The 26,115-nt window shown below is 42.2% G+C and overlaps 1 protein-coding gene across 50 annotated transcripts in view; it reads left to right on the plus strand.

The window, feature by feature from the left end:
* LOC311282608 (uncharacterized protein) overlaps positions 1–26,115 on the plus strand; it is a 126,404-nt gene that overhangs the window by 54,879 nt on the left and 45,410 nt on the right. For 39 of the 50 annotated variants that reach the window (XM_084396449.1, XM_084396450.1, XM_084396496.1 and 36 more), the window contains 9 exons: positions 1,268–1,324; positions 1,883–1,927; positions 2,559–2,612; positions 14,689–14,745; positions 15,297–15,341; positions 15,977–16,030; positions 21,402–21,458; positions 22,010–22,054; positions 22,680–22,733. In XM_084396449.1, the coding sequence (XP_084252575.1) occupies positions 1,268–1,324; positions 1,883–1,927; positions 2,559–2,612; positions 14,689–14,745; positions 15,297–15,341; positions 15,977–16,030; positions 21,402–21,458; positions 22,010–22,054; positions 22,680–22,733 (468 nt within the window). The remainder of the gene's footprint in view (positions 1–1,267; positions 1,325–1,882; positions 1,928–2,558; positions 2,613–14,688; positions 14,746–15,296; positions 15,342–15,976; positions 16,031–21,401; positions 21,459–22,009; positions 22,055–22,679; positions 22,734–26,115) is intronic. The other 11 variants (XM_084396461.1, XM_084396487.1, XM_084396493.1 and 8 more) reach the window with 10 other exon arrangements.

Here is a 26,115-nt window from a genome sequence, read left to right on the forward strand (position 1 = left end):
TTGCTTTGCGATCACGTCAAGGATCAGCCAAGTGTATACAGATATATATATATATATATATATATATATATATATATATATATATATAATTTATACTTGTCATGATTCCTGTCTTGTGTTCCCCTGGTCTTGTGTGGACTTTTATGTTTTTTCCTGTTTTGCGCCATGTTTTGTAGTCCTTTAAAGTTTTTCTTGTTAATTAGTTCTCTGATTGTTTCTATATGTCTTGTTTGCCAATTTATTTATTAAATTAATCACAATTATTTAATGAATGCTAACACAAAAATTGTATGGCAAAGCCCTAAATCAAACAATTAATCAGCATAATCATCAAAGCTCTAAAACAATTAATTGGCATAATCACAATTGTTTTGTCCTAATTAATTGTCAGCCAAATTTCATTGTTGTGATAGCCCTACCTACGGGATGTAATTAATATAGATAGACAATTATGAAAAACTGCATTTACGCAGTTTATGACACAGATGCGGTCATATCTTCTTCTGTTAACAGTTTTTGCTATATAAAAAAAATAAAATAAAAAACTTGCCTAATGTAATGCAGAATTTAATTTCATGCAAAAATTTCCTATTATGCATGTCAACGAATATTAAGCCAAGAACTACAGTAACTCCATAAATAAGTCCATAAAACCTCTCAAGGACCAAAAATGGGAAGGGGGAATAGTTGTTTAAACATCTCATTAAGTCCAGTCCAAAAAAAGGTGATCAGTGAGTGGTCGGGGTAATGGGTCTTATACGCCAGGTCTAGGATCTCACTGATGTGGTCCCCAAAGGAGCGATCATCCTGGGTGAGGAGGAGATGGTGAATGACTGGAAGATTTTTATCTTTGGCGCATGAGAAAATCTAAAGCTAGGCTTCTAGCATAGACAATATAGGACAATGAACTGAACCAAACAGATGCCTTAAAAGCACACAGGATAAAGAGAAAGTTAACAAGACACGGGTGAACACAAAACATAAGCAAGGGAACAAACTAGACACAGGGAAAACAGGAATAACAAAGTAAATGTCATTGGAAAAGCAAACAGTTTTAACTAAATTATTTACTGTTTGTCATGTTCTTTTAATAGTAATTATTGTAATACAGAATTACAGAATGTTGTATTTTAAAAAATCTTTAAAATATATATATATATATATATATATATATATATATATATATTTATCCTTGTAAATATATCCTATGATATGTATTGCTCAATAAAACTGTATTTATATTTCTTTCTATATCAAAATATTCCAGCAGCCACTGACACTACAATCTCTTCTTCAACTCATTCTTCAACATTAGCTCCTACAAGTGAGTATGTTTATTCATGAACATTTGAGTAAACATGTTAATAGGAAAATTATTTCAATAATTTATTCACATGCTCTTGCTAGAGTAATATTCATGTAGAGTTATCTAAAAACGTCCTTAGAAAGTTCTTCTTTTTTACTGTCAGAAGTAATAGGCACCTGAATATTTCAAATCACATCCTGAGTATCACCCATCAGTAGCTAAAATATAAATATGTGTACCGTTTAATGTCTATATTATATATTTGTGTGATAATAATTTTTGAAATGTAGAATTTCATTGAATGCAAAAAGGTCTTTGTAAACATGTCAACAAATATTAAGAAAATTGTAATAATAATTGTTCTTATTTCATGTCACTTTCTGAGTATTAAACAATAGTGCCTATCAGTTCAAATGTTTAAAATGTAATATCATACAAGTTTTTTCTTTTAACAATAAAACATGGATTGTACTACAAAAGTTAATTGTATGAACATATGCCATTGTTATCTTGCAAGTAGCCTACTATTTCGTAAATGTTTGTATTTTTATTTCATTATATGTCCATATATTACAGCACCCCCTGTCACTACAACCAATTCTCCAACATCTACTCCAACAAGTGAGTATTTTTCATGGACAGCTGTGTAAGCACTTATAGCTGTATTTTATAATTTTTTATTACTAATGAAGTTTTATTACAATTGTGTCAAACAGCAGAACCTACAATATGTAATTAATATACATAGACAATGATGACATTTCAGTTGGAAAAACAGGCATGTCTTGTTTGCCAATTTACCCTTTGTGTATTTAGACCCCAGTGTTTCCTGTTTTCCTTGTCGAGTCTTGTCCTACATGGATGTTATATATATATATATATATATATATATATATATATATATATATTAGGGGTGTAACAGTTCACAAAATTCACGGTTCGATTCGATATGATACACTTGTGTCACGGTTCGGTACGTTTTTGATACAGCAAAAAGAAAGAAATGCCAGAGAAATGTCCTTTATTTAATTTTTTTTATTCTTTTTTTATTAAAACTAACATCATAAAGTATGATTTTTTATACTTTGAGCAATTCTGGAGCTATAATTGACTCTTTTTAGGAGCATATAAAACAAAACAGCATGGATTGTAGTACAAAAGTTAATTGTATAAACATATGCCATTGTTATCTTGCAAGTACTATTTCGTAAATGTTTGTATTTTTATTTCATTATATGTCCATATATTACAGCATCCCCTGTCACTACAACCAATTCTCCAACATCTACTCCAACAACTTCTACAAGTGAGTATTTTTCATGGACAACTGTGTAAGCACTTATAGCTGTATTTTATAATTTTTTATTACTAATGAAGTTTTATTACAATTGTGTGAAACAGCTGCACCTACAAGATGTAATTAATATACATAGACAATAATGACATTTCAGTTGGAAAAACAGGCATGTCTTGTTTGCCAATTTACCCTTTGTGTATTTAGACCCCAGTGTTGCCTGTTTTCCTTGTCGAGTCTTGTCCTACATGGATGTTATATATATATATATATATATATATATATATATATATATTAGGGGTGTAACAGTTCACAAAATTCACGGTTCGATTCGATATGATACACTTGTGTCACGGTTCGGTACGTTTTTGATACAGCAAAAAGAAAGAAATGCCAGAGAAATTTCCTTGATTTAAATTATTTTTTTCTTTTTTTTATTAAAACTAACATCATAAAGTATGATTTTTTTTACTTTGCGCAATTCTGGAGCTATAATTGACTCTTTTTAGGAGCATATAAAACAGCTCCTTTGAAAAAATATTATGTAATATTGTAGTAGTTATAAACAAAGGTTTATTTTAGTTCAGATTAACATTTGAGGACAGCAATTGTATTCATAATGTCAAAATAAAACCGACGTAATGTTACTTGAAGGCATTATAGCCTACTATTCCTGCTAAACTTCCATGGTTGCAGTTAGTGTTACTACAGTAAATCCATGGTGAATGTTGCTGATCTGTGGACACTGGATAGTTCATTCATCATTCATGGCACAATGTTTCTTCCTGGTTTCCACGTCAGCGCTGTGCATCCATTAATAACGGAGAAATGTGAATGTTTCTCACTAACGTTAGATCTCGCAGCGATGTTATTACTTCTGTGACGAATTCAAATGCTTTCTTTACTGGATCTCTCATTAGCGCTGTGTAGTAACAGTGTCGCTTGATCAAGATCAGCTTTGGTCCAAAATGATAAACGGTATGTCAACCGCACAATAACGAGCAGTTTTTTTCCGCTTGCATTACGTTTGCCATTTGATGTTGGGCAATGTTGTGGTCGCGCCGGCGTCTCTTACATTATGAGCGCACTTGTCACGCGCCTACATTTGAAATAACGAAATTTTGGTCGGCAGGAAAAATGGTCCAACGAACCGTTCGGTTTGAAAATGCGTACCGAAAACCGAACCGAAAGCCTCGTACCGAACGGTTCAATACGAATACGTGTATCGTTACACCCCCCATATATATACACTCACCTAAAGGATTATTAGGAACACCTGTTCAATTTCTCATTAATGCAATTATCTAATCAACCAATCACATGGCAGTTGCTTCAATGCATTTAGGGGTGTGGTACTGGTCAAGACAATCTCCTGAACTCCAAACTGAATGTCAGAATGGGAAAGAAAGGTGATTTAACCCTCTGGAGACCAAGGTGTTTTTGGGGTCCTTGAGATGTTCTGACATGCCTTGAAATTTGTGCTTTTTTCAGTTATTTATAAACATGTTAATGGCAAAGGTGTAAAATCACTCTATATAGCACAAACAGGGCTACCAAAATATGCGGGCAACGTGTATGTAGATGTTTGTATTTTTAAGAGAATAATGTTTATGCGTGGTTATTGGAAAAAATAAAAATGAAAGTGGCTGAATTAAGACCACAAAACACATATTAAATATGTGTCCACAAGACTTTTGACTAATTGATGTTGTACCTTTGAGTACTGGCTTCAAAATGATGTGAAAATAGTCTTGCTTTATCGTTCACAAAAAAAAATACATTGATTTAAATGGTGTAAAACAGGTTTTGCTTGGAAAGGGGGGCGTGAAGGAGTAGTTTACACCTGGGATGTCCCACCCACTCTGCATAATGACTCTGAATAGTCATTCATTCAGGTGTGACACTGACTGAGCCACAATGCAAGGACAATGTATTTAGAAGAATACTTATATTGACCATTTAAGATTTCGCTTACATCTATCTTGTAAATATGTTTAGCTATTTTATTAAAAATGTTACAATTACAACAATAATTACAATTTCAACAATATTTCAAGTGTACTCTTTCTTTGTAAAAAAAAAAAGAAAGAAAAAAAAGATTATAGGCCTACATTTTATCATATGTATTCATTAGTTTGAATATAGCCAACATTGGAACATCTAACATCTTAGTCTATGACTTTATTTTTGACAAAAATAGTGTGACTAACGCCTGACTAACGTTGTTTTATTGAAATATCAGGGCATATAAATGTTAATTTACGTTGCTTATACAAATACATTTTATTTCAACATATTCCAGTCGATTTTTACTCATCTCAGTAGGCTATGGCAAAGCAGTTTATTCTTTCACACACAGACGCGCGATTCATATTTAGGCTAAATACTCTTTACAAATATGTACCCTTCATTCATCTCACAGAAACGCGAGTCATATTATAGAAATGCGATTCATCTTTTTGCGGTTTATAGGCCTACACTAACGTTATTCCATAACGTTATTCCATAACGTTATTCCACACTTGAGAAAAGAAAACAGCCTACCTCACTCCTCAGCGCGATCTGCTGCTCATATCAGGAGATATTTCTCCTCATCAGCACTGTGGAAACTTTTCTCCATAAAGGCTATAATGTCTCACTCGCGACGCGCTTTGTTTACAGCTGATGTGGGCGTTTCACAGATCTGAAATGGTTCTCGGAATTTGCATTTGAAAAGCACGCGCTCTCCGGGGAGTGGTCAAATTACTGTGAATCATCTCGTAATGAGGTCGACTGGAGTCGCTCTCTTTGTATACAGATTACAGAAACTAAGAATATTTGTTTTTTATATAAATGACTTCAATTAAAAGCTGCGATCTCAAGCTTTATGCCCGTGGGTCTGTTTGCCTGTTTGACTGAATTTTCGCGGAGTTATAGATCATTTTCGAACGCGTTTCAAACGGGAGTTTACTGACAGAGAGAAGGCAGAAATCGCATCATCTTAATTTTTCTTTATTTGTCAAAAAGCAAAACACTTTATTTTTATTGTGAGTATACAGAAAAAAAATAGAAACTGAACAGGATCGATTGATGTATTACACGAAAATGAAAGATCAAAATTAACAGAGCATTTAGTGTTTATTTTCATTGCTAAAAAAAAAAAAACGAGCCAAACGCGCAGGCGCGTTTTTGGTCCCCAGAGGGTTAAGCAATTTTGAGCGTGGCATGGTTGTTGGTGCCAGACGGGCCGGTCTGAGTATTTCATAATCTGCTCAATTACTGGGATTTTCACGCACAACCATTTCTAGGGTTTACAAAGAATGGTGTGAAAAGGGAAAAACATCCAGTATGCGGCAGTCCTGTGGGCGAAAATGCCTTGTTGATGCTAGAGGTCAGAGGAGAATGGGCCGACTGATTCAAGCTGATAGAAGAGCAACTTTGACTGAAATAACCACTCGTTACAACCGAGGTATGCAGCAAAGAATTTGTGAAGCCACAACACGCATAACCTTGAGGTGGATGGGCTACAACAGCAGAAGACCCCACCAGGTACCACTCATCTCTACTACAAATAGGAAAAAGAGGCTACAATTTGCACGAGCTCACCAAAATTGGACAGTTGAAGACTGGAAAAATGTTGCCTGGTCTGATGAGTCTCAATTTCTGTTGAGACATTCAGATGGTAGAGTCAGAATTTGGCGTAAACAGAATGAGAACATGGATCCATCATGCCTTGTTACCACTGTGCAGGCTGGTGGTGGTGGTGTAATGGTGTGGGGGATGTTTTCTTGGCACACTTTAGGCCCCTTAGTGCCGATTGGGCATCGTTTAAATGCCACGGCCTACCTGAGCATTGTTTCTGACCATGTCTATCCCTTTATGACCACCATGTACCAGAGCATGTGAGCGGAGTGGAGCGGTGAGAATATCCGCTCATCGCTCACGGAACTGTTCACCCCTCCGCTCCCCCGCTCAAAGCTACATCAGGCCGCTCCGCTCATTATCGCTCAGCGCTTAACGCAGTTTGCTTCGCGCTCCACTCAAATCGCCCCCCGCTCGCTCCAAAAAAGGAAAAAAATCTACATGTATATCACTTTTAGCTTAGACCACAGCCTTAACTCCTAAAGAACTAATGAGTAACAACAACATTTTTCAAATAGAAATGTTTTATTTCAAATTACAGGCCTATAAGGAATATAGCCTACACAAAAAGTCCTGTAAAATTAAACGAATAAATGGGCCTAATAATATAAATAAAAATTATATAAACAAAAATATACATACATTTTTTAAAAGTAAATTAACTGTAAGGCCAGAATTTTGATAAGTGACCTTTTGCGCAACGCGCACGATTAAAATTTAAATCGACTTCCATTGTACACACAAACTGCTGTAAAATTAAACGAATAAATGGGCCTAATAATATAAATATTATTACGGACGACACAAATTAGGCTAAATAAAACGAACCATTAGGTCTACTTGAATGAAAAAACGAATTTGTTTGAATATTACGCTATATTTAATTTACACTTTGTTACAAGTTACCGTATTCAATTTACTAACCTTTTGTTTTCTTCCCAGCGTGTTCGCATAGTTCACGTTCATGGTTTCGAGAGATGTATTTTGAGATTCCAAAATGAATCTTTGCTGACTGAAACGATGTCTCCACATTCGTTTTCTTGTACTACATTATCATTGTTAGTTAGTTTTATATTAATAGCATACACCTGTATGACTTCTTATTTTCCTTTTTGAAGTAGCCTACTTTTTGAACTCCATTATTGAGCCGAGTTTTGACTGAAAATAGTCTACTGTTGATGACTGTGGAAGACAGATGGATCCTGGTTTAGGTTTGACTGAGCATGCTTCAGACTCGTGGTGTGACCGGAGCGAAATTAGAGCGAAATTGGAGCGGGAAATAAGGCGACGCTCCGTCCTTTTAAAAATGCCGCTCTGCGCTCTGTCCAAGATCCGCCCGCTCCCGCTCCCCGCTCGCTCCCGCTCCACTCCGCTCACATGCTCTGCCATGTACCCATCCTCTGATGGCTACTTCCAGCAGGATAATGCACCATGTCACAAAGCTCGAATCATTTCAAATTGGTTTCTTGAACATGACAATGAGTTCACTGTACTAAAATGGCCCCCACAGTCACCAGATCTCAACCCAATAGAGCATCTTTGGGATGTGGTGGAACGGGAGCTTCGTGCCCTGGATGTGCATCCCACAAATCTCCATCAACTGCAAGATGCTATCCTATCAATATGGGCCAACATTTCTAAAGAATGCTTTCAGCACCTTGTTGAATCAATGCCACGTAGAATTAAGGCAGTTCTGAAGGCGAAATGGGGTCAAACACAGTATTAGTATGGTGTTCCTAATAATCCTTTAGGTGAGTGTGTGTGTGTATATATATATATATATATATATACTTTTAAGAACACCACTCAATGAACAGGTTCCACTTCAGGGCGTAAGCATGCCTTGTAGAGGGTGCTCTCGCAGAAGTAATGGTGTCTATGACAGCTTGTGGTAGATCACCTTGAATCTCCGCGTCCCGTCCAGGGACCAGACATGGAGTTTCCAGTGGTCTGGACGCGGGTGCCATATGGTGCACAGTCTCTGAGAGAGGCGGTCCTCCCTGAGAGGAAGGGGCCAGGGAGGGGCTGTCGAGAGGAGCATCGGTTCGGGGAACCAGGTCCGGTTAGGCCAATAAGGGGAAACTAGCAAGACCTGTTTCTCTTCCTCATTGAAACAACTGGCAATGGGACGAGTCCGGAGAGGAAAACAGATCTATCTGTGTGGCCCCGAAGTGGTCCCAAATCAGCTGGACCGCCTGGGGATGGAGTCTCCACTCTCCCTGGGCCACAGGCTGACGTGAGAGCTCTTTGGCGGCATGATTAAGCTGGCCGGGGATATAAGTGGCACGAAGCAACCTCCGATGCTTCTGACTCCATAGGAGAAGATGGCGGGCGAGTTGCGACATGCGAGGGGAGCGTAGACTAACTTGATGGCTGATGTACGCAACGGTTGCAGTGTTGTCCGTACGGACCAGCACATACTTGCTGAGCAGCGGCATTTTGATGCATCTCAGAGCAAGGTGTACTGCTAACAACTCGAGGCAGTTGATGTGCCAATGCAGTTGGGGGCCCGTCCAGACCCCCGCTACTGCATGCCCGCTGTACATGGCCCCCCAGCTGGTGTTTGAGGCATCTGTGGAATCCACAGCATACCTGAACACTTGTTTTAGATGTTCAATCGGTACTGTGCTTTCCTTCTTGCAAGATGGGTTGGAGCGAGGGCTGTCTCCCTCCACCCTCAAAGTGTATGTTGCCTCTATTTCCGTACATCACGATGCAGTTGATGGGAGATCCATGGGGGTCGGACCACGGGCTGGTGGTTTGGCGGCAGGCTGGGGTGATTGTCACACGGAACGTGCCGCTCTGCGACGCCCATCTCGGGACTCGGCCGTGAAGCCAGTGCTGAAGTGGTCTCATATGAAGCAAACCCAGCGGCGTTTGACAAAGCCCCATGAGCCTCTGAAAAAGTTTCAGTGGGACCACTGTTCTGCACGAGTCCAGCTACATTCCGAGAAAAGAGATCCTCTGCACAGGGGCGAGTTTGCTCTTTTCCAAGTTGATCCGAAGACCCAACTGACTGATATGCTGGAGCAGCAAGCCCCAACTGCTCCGGAGACTGAGCTAGTATCAGCCAGTCGTCGAGATAGTTGAGGATACGAACACCACGCTCTCATGGGAGCAATGGCCACCTCCATTACCTTTGTAAAGACTTCATAAGTAGCCGGCCGCCGGGGAAGGATGTGCCGGATCACCTCAGTCTGCTTCTGGGTGGTGAAGAACTGTTGGGCGAAGTCCTCCACCGCGTCACAGAAGAACCGAGACTTGTCAGTCGTCCTCATATCGGTCAGGTTGAAACCAGAGATGGCGCTTCTGGACCACTGGAGTGGACGTCATCAGACTTTCGTGCCCCGGAGGGCGAGGTCGGTTGCGTTGCGGAGCTCACCCATGATCTTGCGGTCTGGACTACCCTCGTGCAATTTCATGAGTGTTTTGGCCTGGTGGACATGCAGCAACACCATAGCATGCAGGGAGGACCTGCAAAGCCCACAGGTTTTGTTCTCTCTCAGAAGGAGGTAGCGCAGCTGAGTCGTCATCTCCAGAGTCCAGCTCCCCTTATGATCCAGCGATTGAAATCCTGTCCTCAGGAGGAGCCTTGCACGAAACAGCTGGTTGGTCCACTACAGAGGGACCAGCATGTTCAGTAGGGAGCTTCACCGGCTGCGGTGTGACAGAGGCGTGAGGGGCCCACGGGGACTGGTTACCGGGTGGGGAAGCCCTCACTGTGATCCTCAGATCACCCATCCCACACGGAGCAGTAGCTCTCTTCTGGGGTCGGCCAGAAGGGGCGATAGAGCGGGGCATGGGAATGGGGACTCCACCTTCACGGATGAAGGCGAGTCTCAATCTCAACACCGAGATAGTCTTGTTCCCACAATGAGAACATGAACCATCCACAAAAGCTGTTTCAGCGTGCTGAATGCCCAAACACGTGATGCATATATTGTGACCGTCAGCTTGAGACAGGGAACGACCGCATCCAGAAATGCATGGCATCTTGAAAAAGCCGCAAACACACCCTTGTTGCTATTTCTGGAAATGGGACTCTCACCAGTGCCGTAACACTGAAACTGAATGAACAGTTTCAACAATGACGGGATGGTGAAGCCTGTACCAGTGAAGCACTCACTTCTTCGCCCTCTAACCAGCTGTCAAACAAACAAACACAAAGAGAATGATGTTAAAACAGCAGTTGCACTCGCGCTGTAGAACCACCAGCACCAGGAGAGCCTTCCAGAAGAAGCACCGACACACTCGCTCGTTGAAAGAATCAACACTCTTCGGAAACATGAAGACCGATCTGCTCCGAAGTGAGAGACAAATGGTGCGTGCATCCACTTCCGTATTTACACCCCTCACTGCGGGGCGGAGTGCGAGATGCAAATATCGCACGCCAATGTGCATTGGCTCGTTTTATCAATACTCGAAGATGACAGGCTCCTTAAGTGTGATCCCAATCAGTACAGTACGTCCGACTACGTTGAACGTTAACAAACTGAAAGGGAACCAGGGTTACATTAGTGACCTGAGAAGGTTTTTTTTTTTTTCTCTCAAAAACAAACAAAAATATTTGTAGTGTGTTTTTTAAGCATGCAGCAAATGATAGTAGGCCATTCATTGGTAAAAAAATTCTTACTGTTGGTTAACGGTTAACTGGTTAATTAGCATCCCTGTATGTATAGCTAGATCAAATTAGTGCAGAATCAACTTTGCTTTGCGATCGCGTCAAGGATCAGCCAAGTGTATATACAGTATATATATGGACAGGTGTCTTTATGCAGCTAACGACCTCAAACAGGTGCATCTAATTTAGGATAATAAATGGAGTGGAGGTGGACATTTTAAAGGCAGACTAACAGGTCTTTGATGGTCAGAATTCTAGCTGACAGACAGGTGTTCAAATACTTATTTGCAGATGTATCATACAAATAAATAGTTAAAAAATCATATATTGTGATTTTTCTTTTTTTGATTATGTCTCTCACAGTGGACATGCACCTACGATGACAATTTCAGACCCCTCCATGATTTCTAAGTGGGAGAACTTGCAAAATAGCAGGGTGTTCAAATACTTATTTTCCTCACTGTATATATATATATAATTTATATTTGTCATGATTCCTGTCTTGTGTTCCCAAGAGTAATTATTGTAATACAGAATTACAGAATGTCGTATTTGTCATGATTCTGCCTTCGTGTACCAGATCTTCTCTTGTCTTGAGGCAGGATCATGACAGACTCATGTTTTATGTGTAAGCACATGGCCATTTGTTTGGGCTGTGTGCTTGCGTTGTCTTGTCACCTTACCCTGCCCCCACTTGTTATCTCATCTTGTAATCATTATTTCATCACTTACACCTGTGTCCCTGATTAGTTTGCTCCCTATTTAATCCCTTCATGTTTTCTGTCCTGTGTCGGTACATTGTCAAACATTGCGTGTCAAACATTATGTGTTATACTCAGTGACAGTCTTGTGAGAACTTCGTCTGAAATCTGTTTAGTGAGAATTGTGAGTTTGTTTCCTGTCAAGTCAGAATCTAGTCTTTGTTTATTATTTTGTCTTAGTCTAGGTGAACTCTCCTCAGTCCTGTTTTGCCCCCTCGTGGGTTTTGTTTTCTGTTTTTTCGTAATAAACCTTTGAGTGTCTGCGTTTCGGTTCTCTCCTTCAACCTCATGACAGAATGTACCGACCAAAACAGAACCCAGCAGACAGTGTGTCCTCTCTTCTCGAGCGACAGTCCAGGCTCCGGGAACATTGGTGGTTGTCCCAACCACCTGCCACTCTGCCAGTGATCCCGGAGGGTCGCATTCTCGCTGTTGCTTCGCTGGGGGACCAAGCTCACTCCTCTTCTACACCCGAGACACCCACCGCGTCTGTCAGCCTCTGCGGAAAACGAGGAAGACGCTTATCGTGGGAATCTGCCTCGGAGTCCTCTTCGACGGAGTCAACGCTGCCCGAGACTGTCCTTCCAGCACCAGTTACGGTCCCCGTGGAGCTTCTCCAACCGGCCACTAGTCCAGCTATGACTTCCGCACGGCAACCTAGGAGAAAGAAGAGGAGGAGGGGAGCCTCCCGTCCTTCGTCTTTGGCTGTTCCAGAGCCCGCAACTGCAAGCGCTGTCCCAAGCGCTGTCCCAGAGCCCGCAACTGCAAGCGCCGTCCCAGGCACTGTCCCAGAGCCCGCTACTGCAAGCGCTGTCCCAGAGCCCGCTACTGCAAGCGCTGTCCCAGAGCCCGCTACTGCAAGCACTGTCCCAGAATCTGCTGAGAGAGTTGTGGCTGATTTAGCCGCTAAAGAGGTTCTGCAAGCAGTTTCTGCCCGAAAGGAGATGCCTGTCGTCTTAGCTGCTCGAGCCGTATCTGACTATCTTACTGCTCTTGCCAAGATCCTTGAAATGCCACCCAGACCCAATTTACTTTCAAGTCACGAACCCTCGACACCAGACAGCGCTTCTCTCGAGTCAAGTGTGTTAAGCCTGAAGGATTCAAGAGAATCTAATGTGTCAAGTCTGAATGATTCTAATGAATCAAGTCCTGTTCCGAGTCCGGTTCTGAATGATTCAAGTGAACTTAATGTATCAAGTATGGAAGATTCAAGTGAATCGATTCCTGTTCTGAATCCTGCTCTGAGTCAAGCGCATTCTAGAGTCATCTGCCCAGATGAACCAGTCCAGTTTGTCTGTCCTCTCGAACAAGAACCTGTTCCACAATCACCTGCTTCATCACCTGTTTTGTCTCCCATGTCGTCGCCCCCTGTTGTCCCTATCAAGACACCTGTCAAGTCGCCGTGTGTTTCCCCTATCACCCCTGTCGTTGCCCAGCCCCAGACTATTTTCACCAAGACTGTACCTCGTGTTTCGTCATCTAAACCTGCCCATAATCCTCGTCCAAAGCCCTCGTCCCGTCAACCCAAGACTCCCATCTCACCCATCCTCTCTGGATTTCCCCCCATGGACTCAATGTTTCCTCCTCCTCCCCTTCCTTGTTTGTTGTTTTTATTGTTCCATCCCAACCCTGTTATAGTTTATTCGTGTCTGCCGTTGTTAGTTTTTGTCATGTATTGTTGGTTTGTGTCTATGTCACAGTCGGTCTTGTCCTGTGTTTAATGTCCCCTTAGGGAGCGTCTGGAAGCCGCTCCTTAAGGGAGGGGTTCTGTCATGATTCTGCCTTCGTGTACCAGATCTTCTCTTGTCTTGAGGCAGGATCATGACAGACTCATGTTTTATGTGTAAGCACATGGCCATTTGTTTGGGCTGTGTGCTTGCGTTGTCTTGTCACCTTACCCTGCCCCCCTTGTTATCTCATCTTGTAATCATTATTTCATCACTTACACCTGTGTCCCTGATTAGTTTGCTCCCTATTTAATCCCCTCATGTTTTCTGTCCTGTGTCAGTACATTGTCAAACATTGCGTGTTATACTCAATGACAGTCTTGTGAGAACTTCGTCTGAAATCTGTTTAGTGAGAATTGTGAGTTTGTTTCCTGTCAAGTCAGAATCTAGTCTTTGTTTATTATCTTGTCTTAGGGTGCTTTCACACTAGCACTTTTGGTGCGCACCCGGGTTCGAATGACGTCATAGTTCGGTTCGTTTGGATGATGTGAACGCTGTTTTCCGAACTCGGGTGCGCACCCGCGAACCGTACTCGAGTCCGCTTAAAAAGGTGGTCTGGGGTACGGTTCATGTGAACTCGGGTACGATTCGCTGCTGATATGAACGCAATCGTACCAAATCGCGGAAGTGAACCACTATTGATGACGTATAATGTGGTGCGTGCCTGCGTGCGTGTGTGTTTAACAACTGTAAAAGGGTCTATACGCTTACCTTGACGAAAACAGGGATTGACGCATGCAAGCAGAGAGATGATTTCTGCTTGCCTCCACAAAAATTGGCTTCAGCGGACATCCCGCTGTCTTTGGAACGGTTTTAATACTTTTGCGGCAGACAGACGCAAGTGTGTTTCTGTATATTTTCTTTGAAAACAAAACCAAAGGTTAAAAAAAAGAAAAAGAAATGTGAAGCGAGCAATTCTATCCATTTTGACGCCTTTTCATAGCAGTTACCAAGCAACACGAGTACGCGCCAGCTGCAGCTTAATGATGCAAGCGTACCACGGTTCGGATGCAAATAATATAATGTGAACACAGTCCATCGGGGGCAGGGGGAGGGGGGAGCAATCGAACTCGGGTTCGGAACAGACAATCGAACCAAGTGTGAAAGCACCCTTAGTCTAGGTGAACTCTCCTCAGTCCTGTTTTGCCCCCTCGTGGGTTTTGTTTTCTGTTTTGCCGTAATAAACCTTTGAGTGTCTGCATATCGTCTGCGTTTGGGTTCTCTCCTTCAACCTCATGACAGTATTTAAAAAAAATATATATATATATATATAATATTTATCCTTGTAAATATATCCTATGATATGTACTGCTCAATAAAACTGTATTTATATTTCTTTCTATATCAAAATATTCCAGCATCCACTGACACTACAATCTCTTCTTCAACTCATTCTTCAACATCAGCTCCTACAAGTGAGTATGTTTATTCATGGACATTTGAGTAAACATGTTAATAGGACAATTCTTTCAGTAATTTATTCACATGCTCATGCTAGAGTAATATTCATGTAGAGTTATCTAAAAACGTCCTTAGAAAGTTCTTCTTTTTTACTGTTAGAAGTAATAGGTACCTCAATTTTCAAATCGCATCCTGAGTATCACCCATCAGCAGCTAAAATAAAAAAATGTGTACCGTTTAATGTCTATATTATATATTTGTGTGATAATAATTTTTGAAATGCAGAATTTCATTGAATGCAAAAAGGTCTTTGTAAACATGTCAACAAATACTAAGAAAATTGTAATAATAATTGTTCTTATTTCATGTCACTTTCTGAGTATTAAACAATAGTGCCTACCAGTTCAAATGTTTAAAATGTAATATAATACAAGTTTTTCTTTTAACAATAAAACATGGATTGTACTACAAAAGTTAATTGTATGAACATATGCCATTGTTATCTTGCAAGTACTATTTCGTAAATGTTTGTATTTTTATTTCATTATATGTCCATATATCACAGCATCCCCTGTCACTACAACCAATTCTCCAACATCTACTCCAACAAGTGAGTATTTTTCATGGACAGCTGTGTAAGCACTTATAGCTGTATTTTATAATTTTTTATTACTAATGAAGTTTTATTACAATTGTGTCAAACAGCAGAACCTACAAGATGTAATTAATATACATAGACAATGATGACATTTTAGTTGGAAAAACAGGCATGTCTTGTTTGCCAATTTACCCTTTGTGTATTTAGACCCCAGTGTTTCCTGTTTTCCTTGTCGAGTCTTGTCCTACATTGATGTGATTTATATATATATATATATATATATATATTAGGGGTGTAACGGTTCACAAAATTCACGGTTCGGTTCGATACGATACACTTGTGTCACGGTTCGTTTCGGTACGGTTCTGTACATTTTTGATACAGCAAAAAGAAAGAAATGCCAGAGAAATTTCCTTTATTTAATTTTTTTAATTCTTTTTTTATTAAAACTAACATCATAAAGTATGATATTTTTTTACTTTGAGCAATTCTGGAGCTATAATTGACTCTTTTTAGGAGCATATAAAACAAAACAGCATGGATTGTACTACAAAAGTTAATTGTATGAACATATGCCATTGTTATCTTTCAAGTACTATTTTGTAAATGTTTGTATTTTTATTTCATTATATGTCCATATATTACAGCACCCCCTGTCACTACAACCAATTCTCCAACATCTACTCCAACAACTTCTACAAGTGAGTATTTTTCATGGACAGCTGTGTAAACACTTATAGCTGTATTTTATAATTTTTTATTACTAATGAAGTTTTATTACAATTGTGTCAAACAGCAGAACCTACAAGATGTAATTAATATACATAGACAATGATGACATTTCAGTTGGAAAAACAGGCATGTCTTGTTTGCCAATTTACCCTTTGTGTATTTAGACCCCAGTGTTTCCTGTTTTCCTTGTCGAGTCTTGTCCTACATGGATGTGATGTAACGGTTCAAAAAATTCACGGTTCGGTTCGATATGATACACTTGTGTCAAGAGCTATAATTGACTCTTTTTAGGAGCATATAAAACAGCTCCTTTGAAAAAATATAATGTAATATTGTAGTAGTTATAAACAAAGGTTTATTTTAGTTCAGATTAACATTTGAGGGCAGCAATTGTATTCATAATGTCAAAATAAAACCGACGTAATGTTACTTGAAGGCATTATAGCCTACTATTCCTGCCAAACTTCCATGGTTGCAGTTAGTGTTACTACAGTAAATCCATGGTGAATGTTGCTGATCTGTGGACACTGGATAGTTCATTCATCATTCATGGCACAATGTTTCTTCCTGGTTTCCACGTCAGCGCTGTTCGATCCATTAATAACGGAGAAATGTGAATGTTTCTCACTAACGTTAGATCTCGCAGCGATGCTATTACTTCTGTGACGAATTCAAATGCTTTCTTTACTGGATCTCTCATTAGCGCTGTCTAGTAACAGTGTCACTTGATCAAGATCGGCTTTGGTCCAAAATGATAAACGGTCTGTCAACCACACAATAACGAGCAGTTTTGTTCCGCTTGCATTACGTTTGCCATTTGATGTTGGGCAATGTTGTGGTCGCGCCGGCGTCTCTTACATTATGAGCGTGCTTGTCACGCGCCTACATTTGAAATAACGAAATTTTGGTCGGCAGGAAAAATGGTCCAACGAACCGTTCGGTTTGAAAATGTGTACCGAAAACCAAACCGAAAGCCTCGTACCGAACGGTTCAATGCGAATACGTGTATTGTTACACCCCCCATATATATACACTCACTTAAAGGATTATTAGGAACACCTGTTCAATTTCTCATTAATGCAATTATCTAATCAACCAATCACATGGCAGTTGCTTCAATGCATTTAGGGGTGTGGTCCTGGTCAAGACAATCTCCTGAACTCCAAACTGAATGTCAGAATGGGAAAGAAAGGTGATTTAAGCAATTTTGAGCGTGGCATGGTTGTTGGTGCCAGACGGGCCGGTCTGAGTATTTTACAATCTGCTCAATTACTGGGATTTTCACGCACAACCATTTCTAGGGTTTACAAAGAATGGTGTGAAAAGGGAAAAACATCCAGTATGCGGCAGTCCTGTGGGCGAAAATGCCTTGTTGATGCTAGAGGTCAGAGGAGAATGGGCCGATTGATTCAAGCTGATAGAAGAGCAACTTTGACTGAAATAACCACTCATTACAACCGAGGTATGCAGCAAAGAATTTGTGAAGCCACAACACGCACAACCTTGAGGCGGATGGGCTACAACAGCAGAAGACCGCACCAGGTACCACCAAAAGAGGCTACAATTTGCACGAGCTCACCAAAATTGGACAGTTGAAGACTGGAAAAATGTTGCCTGGTCTGATGAGTCTCAATTTCTGTTGAGACATTCGGATGGTTAAGTCAGAATTTGGCGTAAACAGAATGAGAACATGGATCCATCATGCCTTGTTACCACTGTGCAGGCTGGTGGTGGTGTAATGGTGTGGGGGATGTTTTCTTGGGACACTTTAGGCCCCTTAGTGCCAATTGGGCATCGTTTAAATGCCACGGCCTACCTGAGCATTGTTTCTGACCATGTCCATCCCTTTATGACCACCATGTACCCATCCTCTGATGGCTACTTCCAGCAGGATAATGCACCATGTCACAAAGCTCAAATCATTTCAAATTGGTTTCTTGAACATGACAATGAGTTCACTGTACTAAAATGGCCCCCACAGTCACCAGATCTCAACCCAATAGAGCATCTTTGGGATGTGGTGGAACGGGAGCTTCGTGCCCTGGATGTGCATCCCACAAATCTCCATCAACTGGAAGATGCTATCCTATCAATATGGGCCAACATTTCTAAAGAATGCTTTCAGCACCTTGTTGAATCAATGCCACGTAGAATTAAGGCAGTTCTGAAGGCAAAAGGGGGATCAAACAAAGTATTAGTATGGTGTTCCTAATAATCCTTTAGGTGAGTGTATATATATATATATATATATATATATATATATATATACTTTTGAGAACACCACTCAATGAACAGGTTCCACTTCAGGGCGTAAGCATGCCTTGTAGAGGGTGCTCTCGCAGAAGTGATGGTGTCTATGACAGCTTGTGGTAGATCACCTTGAATCTCCGCGTCCCGTCCAGGGACCAGACATGGAGTTTCCAGTGGTCTGGACGCGGGTGCCATACGGTGCACAGTCTCTGAGAGAGGCGGTCCTCCCTGAGAGGTAGGGGCCAGGGAGGGGCTGTCGAGAGGAGCATCAGTTTGGGGAACCAGGTCCGGTTGGGCCAATAAGGGGCAACTAGCAAGACCTGTTTCTCTTCCTCCCTGACTTTGCACAGCATCCGTGCCGAGGGTCCCCTCGGTAAGGGAGTAAAACAACTGGAGTGGTCCCAAATCAGCTGGACCGCCTGAGGATGGAGTCTCCACTCTCCCTGGGCCACAGGCTGACGTGAGAGCTCTTTGGCGGCATGATTGAGCTGGCCGGGGATATAAGTGGCACGAAGCGACCTCTGATGCTTCTGACTGCATAGGAGAAGATGGCGGGCGAGTTGCGACATGCGAGGGGAGCGTAGCCTTACTTGATGGCTGATGTACGCAACGGTTGCAGTGTTGTCCGTACGGACCAGCACATACTTGCCGAGCAGCGGCATTTTGATGCGTCTCAGAGCAAGGTGTACTGCTAACAACTCGAGGCAGTTGATGTGCCAATGCAGTTGGGGGCCCGTCCAGACCCCTGCTACTGCATGCCCGCTGTACATGGCCCCCCAGCCAGTGTTTGAGGCATCTGTGGAATCCACAGCATACCTGAACACTTGTTTTAGATGTTCAATCGGTACTGTGCTTTCCTTCTTGCAAGATGGGTTGGAGCGAGGGCTGTCTCCCTCCACCCTCAAAGTGTATGTTGCCTCTATTGCCATACATCACGATGTAGTTGATGGGAGATCCATGGGGAAACGAAGGGTCGGACAACGGGCTGAGGGTTTGGCGGCAGGATGGGGTGATTGTCACACGGAACATGCCGCTCTGCGTTGCCCATCTCGGGGCTCGGCCGGGAAGCCAGTGCTGAAGTGGTCTCATATGAAGCAAACCCAGCGGCGTTTGACAAAGCCCCATGAGCCTCCGAAAAAGTTTCAGTGGGACCACTGTTCTGCGCTTGACAGTATTCAATCAGTTCAGCACTGACTGGACACCTTCCTCTGTGAGGCGTGCTGTCTGTGGACCGAGTCCAGCTACATTCCGAGAAAAGAGATCCTCTGCACAGGGGCGAGTTTGCTCTTTTCCAAGTTGATCTGAAGACCCAACTGACTGATATGCTGGAGCAGCAAGCCCCAACTGCTCCCGAGACTGAGCTAGTATCAGCCAGTCGTCGAGATAGTTGAGGATACGAACACCACGCTCTCATGGGAGCAATGGCCACCTCCATGACCTTTGTAAAGACTTCATAAGTAGCGGGCCACCGGGGAAGGATGTGCCGGAGCACCTCAGTCTGCTTCTGGGTGGCGGAAAACTGTTGGGCGAAGTCCTCCACCGCGTCACCGAAGAGCCCAACCTGGGAAATGGGGGAGTCCAGGAACCGAGACTTGTCAGTCGTCCTCATATTGGTCAGGTTGAAACCAGAGATGGCGCTCCTGGACCACTAGAGTGGACGTCATCAGACCTTCGTGCCCCGGAGGGCGAGGTCGGTTGCGTTGCGGAGCTCACCCATGATCTTGCGGTCTGGACTACCCCCGTGCATTTTCATGAGTGTTTTGGCCTGGTGGACGTGCAGCAACACCATGGCATGCAGGGAGGACCTGTAAAGCCCACAGGTTTTGTTCTCTCCCAGAAGGAGGTAGCGCAGCTGAGTCGTCATCTCCAGAGTCCAGCTCCCCTTATGATCCAGCGATTGAAATCCTGTCCTCAGGAGGAGCCTCGCACGAAACAGCTGGTTGGTCCACTACAGAGGGACCAGCGTGTTCAGTAGGGAGCCTCACCGGCTGCGGTGTGACAGAGGAGTGAGGGGCCCACGGGGACTGGTTACCGGGTGGGGAAGCCCTCACTGTGATCCTCAGATCACCCATCCCACACGGGGTAGTAGCTCTCTTCTGGGGTCGGCCAGAAGGGGGGGCTAAAGCGGGGCATGGGAATGGGGACTCCACCTTCACGGATGAAGGCGAGTCTCAATCTCAACACCGAGATAGTCTTGTTCCCGCAATGAGAACATGAACCATCCACAAAAGCTGTTTCAGCGTGCTGAATGACCAAACATGTGACTCGCTCGTTGAAAGAATCAACACTCTTCGGAAACATTGACATGAAGACCGATCGGCTCCGAAGTGAGAGACAAATGGTGCATGCATCCGCTTCCGTATTTATACCCCTCACTGCGGGGCGGAGTGTGAGATGCAAATATAGCACGCCAATGTGCATTGGCTCGTTTTATCAATACTCGAAGATGACAGGCTCCTTAAGTGTGATCCCAATGAGTACAGTACGTCCGACTACGTTGAACGTTAACGAACTGAAAGGGAACCAGGGTTACATTAGTGACCTGAGACGTTGTTTTTTTTTCTCTCAAAAACAAACAAAAATATTTGTAGTGTGTTTTTTAAGCATGCAGCAAATGATAGTAGGCCATTCATTGGTAAAAAAATTCTTACTGTTGGTTAACGGTTAACTGGTTAATTAGCATCCCTGTATGTATAGCTAGATCAAATTAGTGCAGAATCAACTTTGCTTTGCGATCGCGTCAAGGATCAGCCAAGTGTATATAGTGTATATATATATATATATACAGTGAGGAAAATAAGTATTTGAACACCCTGCTATTTTGCAAGTTCTCCCACTTGGAAATCATGGAGGGGTCTGAAATTGTCATCGTTGGTGCATGTCCACTGTGAGAGACATAATCTAAAAAAAAAAATCCAGAAATCACAATATATGATTTTTTAACTATTTATTTGTATGATACAGCTGCATACAAATCTAAAAAAAAAAATATATATATATATATAATATTTATCCTTGTAAATATATCCTATGATATGTACTGCTCAATAAAACTGTATTTATATTTCTTTCTATATCAAAATATTCCAGCATCCACTGACACTACAATCTCTTCTTCAACTCATTCTTCAACATCAGCTCCTACAAGTGAGTATGTTTATTCATGGACATTTGAGTAAACATGTTAATAGGACAATTCTTTCAGTAATTTATTCACATGCTCATGCTAGAGTAATATTCATGTAGAGTTATCTAAAAACGTCCTTAGAAAGTTCTTCTTTTTTACTGTTAGAAGTAATAGGTACCTCAATTTTCAAATCGCATCCTGAGTATCACCCATCAGCAGCTAAAATAAAAAAATGTGTACCGTTTAATGTCTATATTATATATTTGTGTGATAATAATTTTTGAAATGCAGAATTTCATTGAATGCAAAAAGGTCTTTGTAAACATGTCAACAAATATTAAGAAAATTGTAATAATAATTGTTCTTATTTCATGTCACTTTCTGAGTATTAAACAATAGTGCCTACCAGTTCAAATGTTTAAAATGTAATATAATACAAGTTTTTCTTTTAACAATAAAACATGGATTGTACTACAAAAGTTAATTGTATGAACATATGCCATTGTTATCTTGCAAGTACTATTTCGTAAATGTTTGTATTTTTATTTCATTATATGTCCATATATTACAGCACCCCCTGTCACTACAACCAATTCTCCAACATCTACTCCAACAAGTGAGTATTTTTCATGGACAGCTGTGTAAGCACTTATAGCTGTATTTTATAATTTTTTATTACTAATGAAGTTTTATTACAATTGTGTCAAACAGCAGAACCTACAAGATGTAATTAATATACATAGACAATGCTGACATTTCAGTTGGAAAAACAGGCATGTCTTGTTTGCCAATTTACCCTTTGTGTATTTAGACCCCAGTGTTTCCTGTTTTCCTTGTCGAGTCTTGTCCTACATGGATGTGATTTATATATATATATATTAGGGGTGTAACGGTTCACAAAATTCACGGTTCGGTTCGATACGATACACTTGAGTCACGGTTCGTTTCGGTACGGTTCTGTACATTTTTGATACAGCAAAAATAGAAAGAAATGCCAGAGAAATTTCCTTTATTTAATTTTTTTTATTCTTTTTTTATTAAAACTAACATCATAAAGTATGATATTTTTTTACTTTGAGCAATTCTGGAGCTATAATTGACTCTTTTTAGGAGCATATAAAACAAAACAGCATGGATTGTACTACAAAAGTTAATTGTATGAACATATGCCATTGTTATCTTGCAAGTACTATTTCGTAAATGTTTGTATTTTTATTTCAATATATGTCCATATATTACAGCATCCCCTGTCACTACAACCAATTCTCCAACATCTACTCCAACAACTTCTACAAGTGAGTATTTTTCATGGACAGCTGTGTAAGCACTTATAGCTGTATTGTATAATTTTTTATTACTAATGAAGTTTTATTACAATTGTGTCAAACAGCAGCACCTACAAGATGTAATTAATATACATAGACAATAATGACATGAACGTGAATGTTGCTGATCTGTGGACACTGGATAGTTCATTCATCATTCATGGCACAATGTTTCTTCCTGGTTTCCACGTCAGCGCTGTTTGATCCATTAATAACGGAGAAATGTGAATGTTTCTCACTAACGTTAGATCTCGCAGCGATGTTATTACTTCTGTGACGAATTCAAATGCTTTCTTTACTGGATCTCTCATTAGCGCTGTGTAGTAACAGTGTCGCTTGATCAAGATCGTCTTTGGTCCAAAATGATAAACTGTATGTCAACCGCACAATAACGAGCAGTTTTGTTCCGCTTGCATTACATTTGCCATTTGATGTTGGGCAATGTTGTGGTCGCGCCGGTGTCTCTTACATTATGAGCGCACTTGTCTACTTGTCTAGGCGCGTGCCTACATTTGAAATAACGAAATTTTGGTCGGCAGGAAAAATGGTCCAACAGTGGTAACAAGGTTACCACTAACAAGGTTACCAAGGTTAACGGTTCGGTTTGAAAATGTGTACCGAAAACCGAACCGAAAGCCTCGTACCGAACGGTTCAATACGAATACGTGTATTGTTACACCCCCCATATATATACACTCACCTAAAGGATTATTAGGAACACCTGTTCAATTTCTCATTAATGCAATTATCTAATCAACCAATCACATGGCAGTTACTTCAATGCATTTAGGGGTGTGGTCCTGGTCAAGACAATCTCCTGAACTCCAAACTGAATGTCAGAATGGGAAAGAAAGGTGATTTAAGCAATTTTGAGCGTGGCATGGTTGTTGGTGCCAGACGGGCCGGTCTGAGTATTTTACAATCTGCTCAATTACTGGGATTTTCACGCACAACCATTTCTAGGGTTTACAAAGAATGGTGTGAAAAGGGAAAAACATCCAGTATGCGGCAGTCCTGTGGGCGAAAATGCCTTGTTGATGCTAGAGGTCAGAGGAGAATGGGCCGACTGATTCAAGCTGATAGAAGAGCAACTTTGACTGAAATAACCACTCGTTACAACCGAGGTATGCAGCAAAGAATTTGTGAAGCCACAATACGCATAACCTTGAGGCGGATGGGCTACAACAGCAGAAGACCCCACCGGGTACCACTCATCTCTACTACAAATAGGAAAAAGAGGCTACAATTTGCACGAGCTCACCAAAATTGGACAGTTGAAGACTGGAAAAATGTTGCCTGGTCTGATGAGTCTCAATTTCTGTTGAGACATTCAGATGGTAGAGTCAGAATTTGGTGTAAACAGAATGAGAACATGGATCCATCATGCCTTGTTACCACTGTGCAGGCTGGTGGTTGTGGTGTAATGGTGTGGGGGATGTTTTCTTGGCACACTTTAGGCCCCTTAGTGCCAATTGGGCATCGTTTAAATGCCACGGCCTACCTGAGCATTGTTTCTGACCATGTCCATCCCTTTATGACCACCATGTACCCATCCTCTGATGGCTACTTCCAGCAGGATAATGCACCATGTCACAAAGCTCGAATCATTTCAAATTGGTTTCTTGAACATGACAATGAGTTCACTGTACTAAAATGCCCCCCACAGTCACCAGATCTCAACCCAATAATAGAGCATCTTTGGGATGTGGTGGAACGGGAGCTTCGTGCCCTGGATGTGCATCCCACAAATCTCCTCCAACTGCAAGATGCTATCCTATCAATATGGGCCAACATTTCTAAAGAATGCTTTCAGCACCTTGTTGAATCAATGCCACGTAGAATTAAGGCAGTTCTGAAGGCGAAAGGGGGTCAAACACAGTATTAGGATGGTGTTCCTAATAATCCTTTAGGTGAGTGTGTGTGTGTATATATATATATACTTTTGAGAACACCACTCAATGAACAGGTTCCACTTCAGGGCGTAAGCATGCCTTGTAGAGGGTGCTCTAGCAGAAGTAATGGTGTCTATGACAGCTTGTGGTAGATCACCTTGAATCTCCGCGTCCCGTCCAGGGACCAGACATGGAGTTTCCAGTGGTCTGGACGCGGGTGCCATATGGTGCACAGTCTCTGAGAGAGGCGGCCCTCCCTGAGAGGAAGGGGCCAGGGAGGGGCTGTTGAGAGGAGCATCAGTTCGGGGAACCAGGTCCGGTTGGGCCAATAAGAGGCAACTAGCAAGACCTGTTTCTCTTCCTCCCTGACTTTGCACAGCATCCGTGCCGAGGTTCCCCTCGGTCAGGGAGTAAAACAACTGGCAATGGGACGAGTCTGGAGAGGCAAACAGATCTATCTGTGTGGCCCCGAAGTGGTCCCAAATCAGCTGGACCGCCTGGGGATGGAGTCTCCACTCTCCCTGGGCCACAGGCTGACGTGAGAGCTCTTTGGCGGCATGATTGAGCTGGCCGGGGATTTAAGTGGCACTAAGCGACCTCTGATGCTTCTGACTCCATAGGAGAAGATGGCGGGCGAGTTGCGACATGCGAGGGGAGCGTAGACTAACTTGTTGGCTGATGTACGCAACGGTTGCAGTGTTGTCCGTACGGACCAGCACATACTTGCCGAGCAGCGGCATTTTGATGCATCTCAGAGCAAGGTGTACCGTTAACAACTCGAGGCAGCTGATGTGCCAATGCAGTTGGGGGCCCGTCCAGACCCCCGCTACTGCATGCCCGCTGTACATGGCCCCCCAGCTGGTGTATGAGGCATCTGTGGAATCCACAGCAGTTCAGGTACACTTGTTTTAGATGTTCAATCGGTACTGTGCTTTCCTTCTTGCAAGATGGGTTGGAGCGAGGGCTGTCTCCCTCCACCGTCAAAGTGTATGTTGCCTCTATTTCCGTACATCACGATGCAGTTGATGGGAGATCCGTGGGGAAACGAAGAGTCGGACCACGGGCTGAGGGTTTGGCGGCAGGCTGGGGTGATTGTCACACGGAACGTGCCGCTCTGCGACGCCCATCTCGGGACTCGGCCGTGAAGCCAGTGCTGAAGTGGTCTCATATGAAGCAAACCCAGCGGCGTTTGACAAAGCCCCATGAGCCTCTGAAAAAGTTTCAGTGGGACCACTGTTCTGCGCTTGACAGTATTCAATCAGTTCAGCACAGACGGCACGCCTCACAGAGGAACGTGTCCAAGTCAGTGCTGAACTGATTGAATACTGTCAAGCGAGTCCAGCTACATTCCGAGAAAAGAGATCCTCTGCACAGGGGCGAGTTTGCTCTTTTCCAAGTTGATCCGAAGACCCAACTGACTGATATGCTGGAGCAGCAAGCCCCAACTGCTCCCGAGACTG

The sequence above is a fragment of the Rutilus rutilus genome, assembly GCF_951802725.1.
Source record: "Rutilus rutilus genome assembly, chromosome: 23".
Classification (NCBI taxonomy): domain Eukaryota; kingdom Metazoa; phylum Chordata; class Actinopteri; order Cypriniformes; family Leuciscidae; genus Rutilus; species Rutilus rutilus.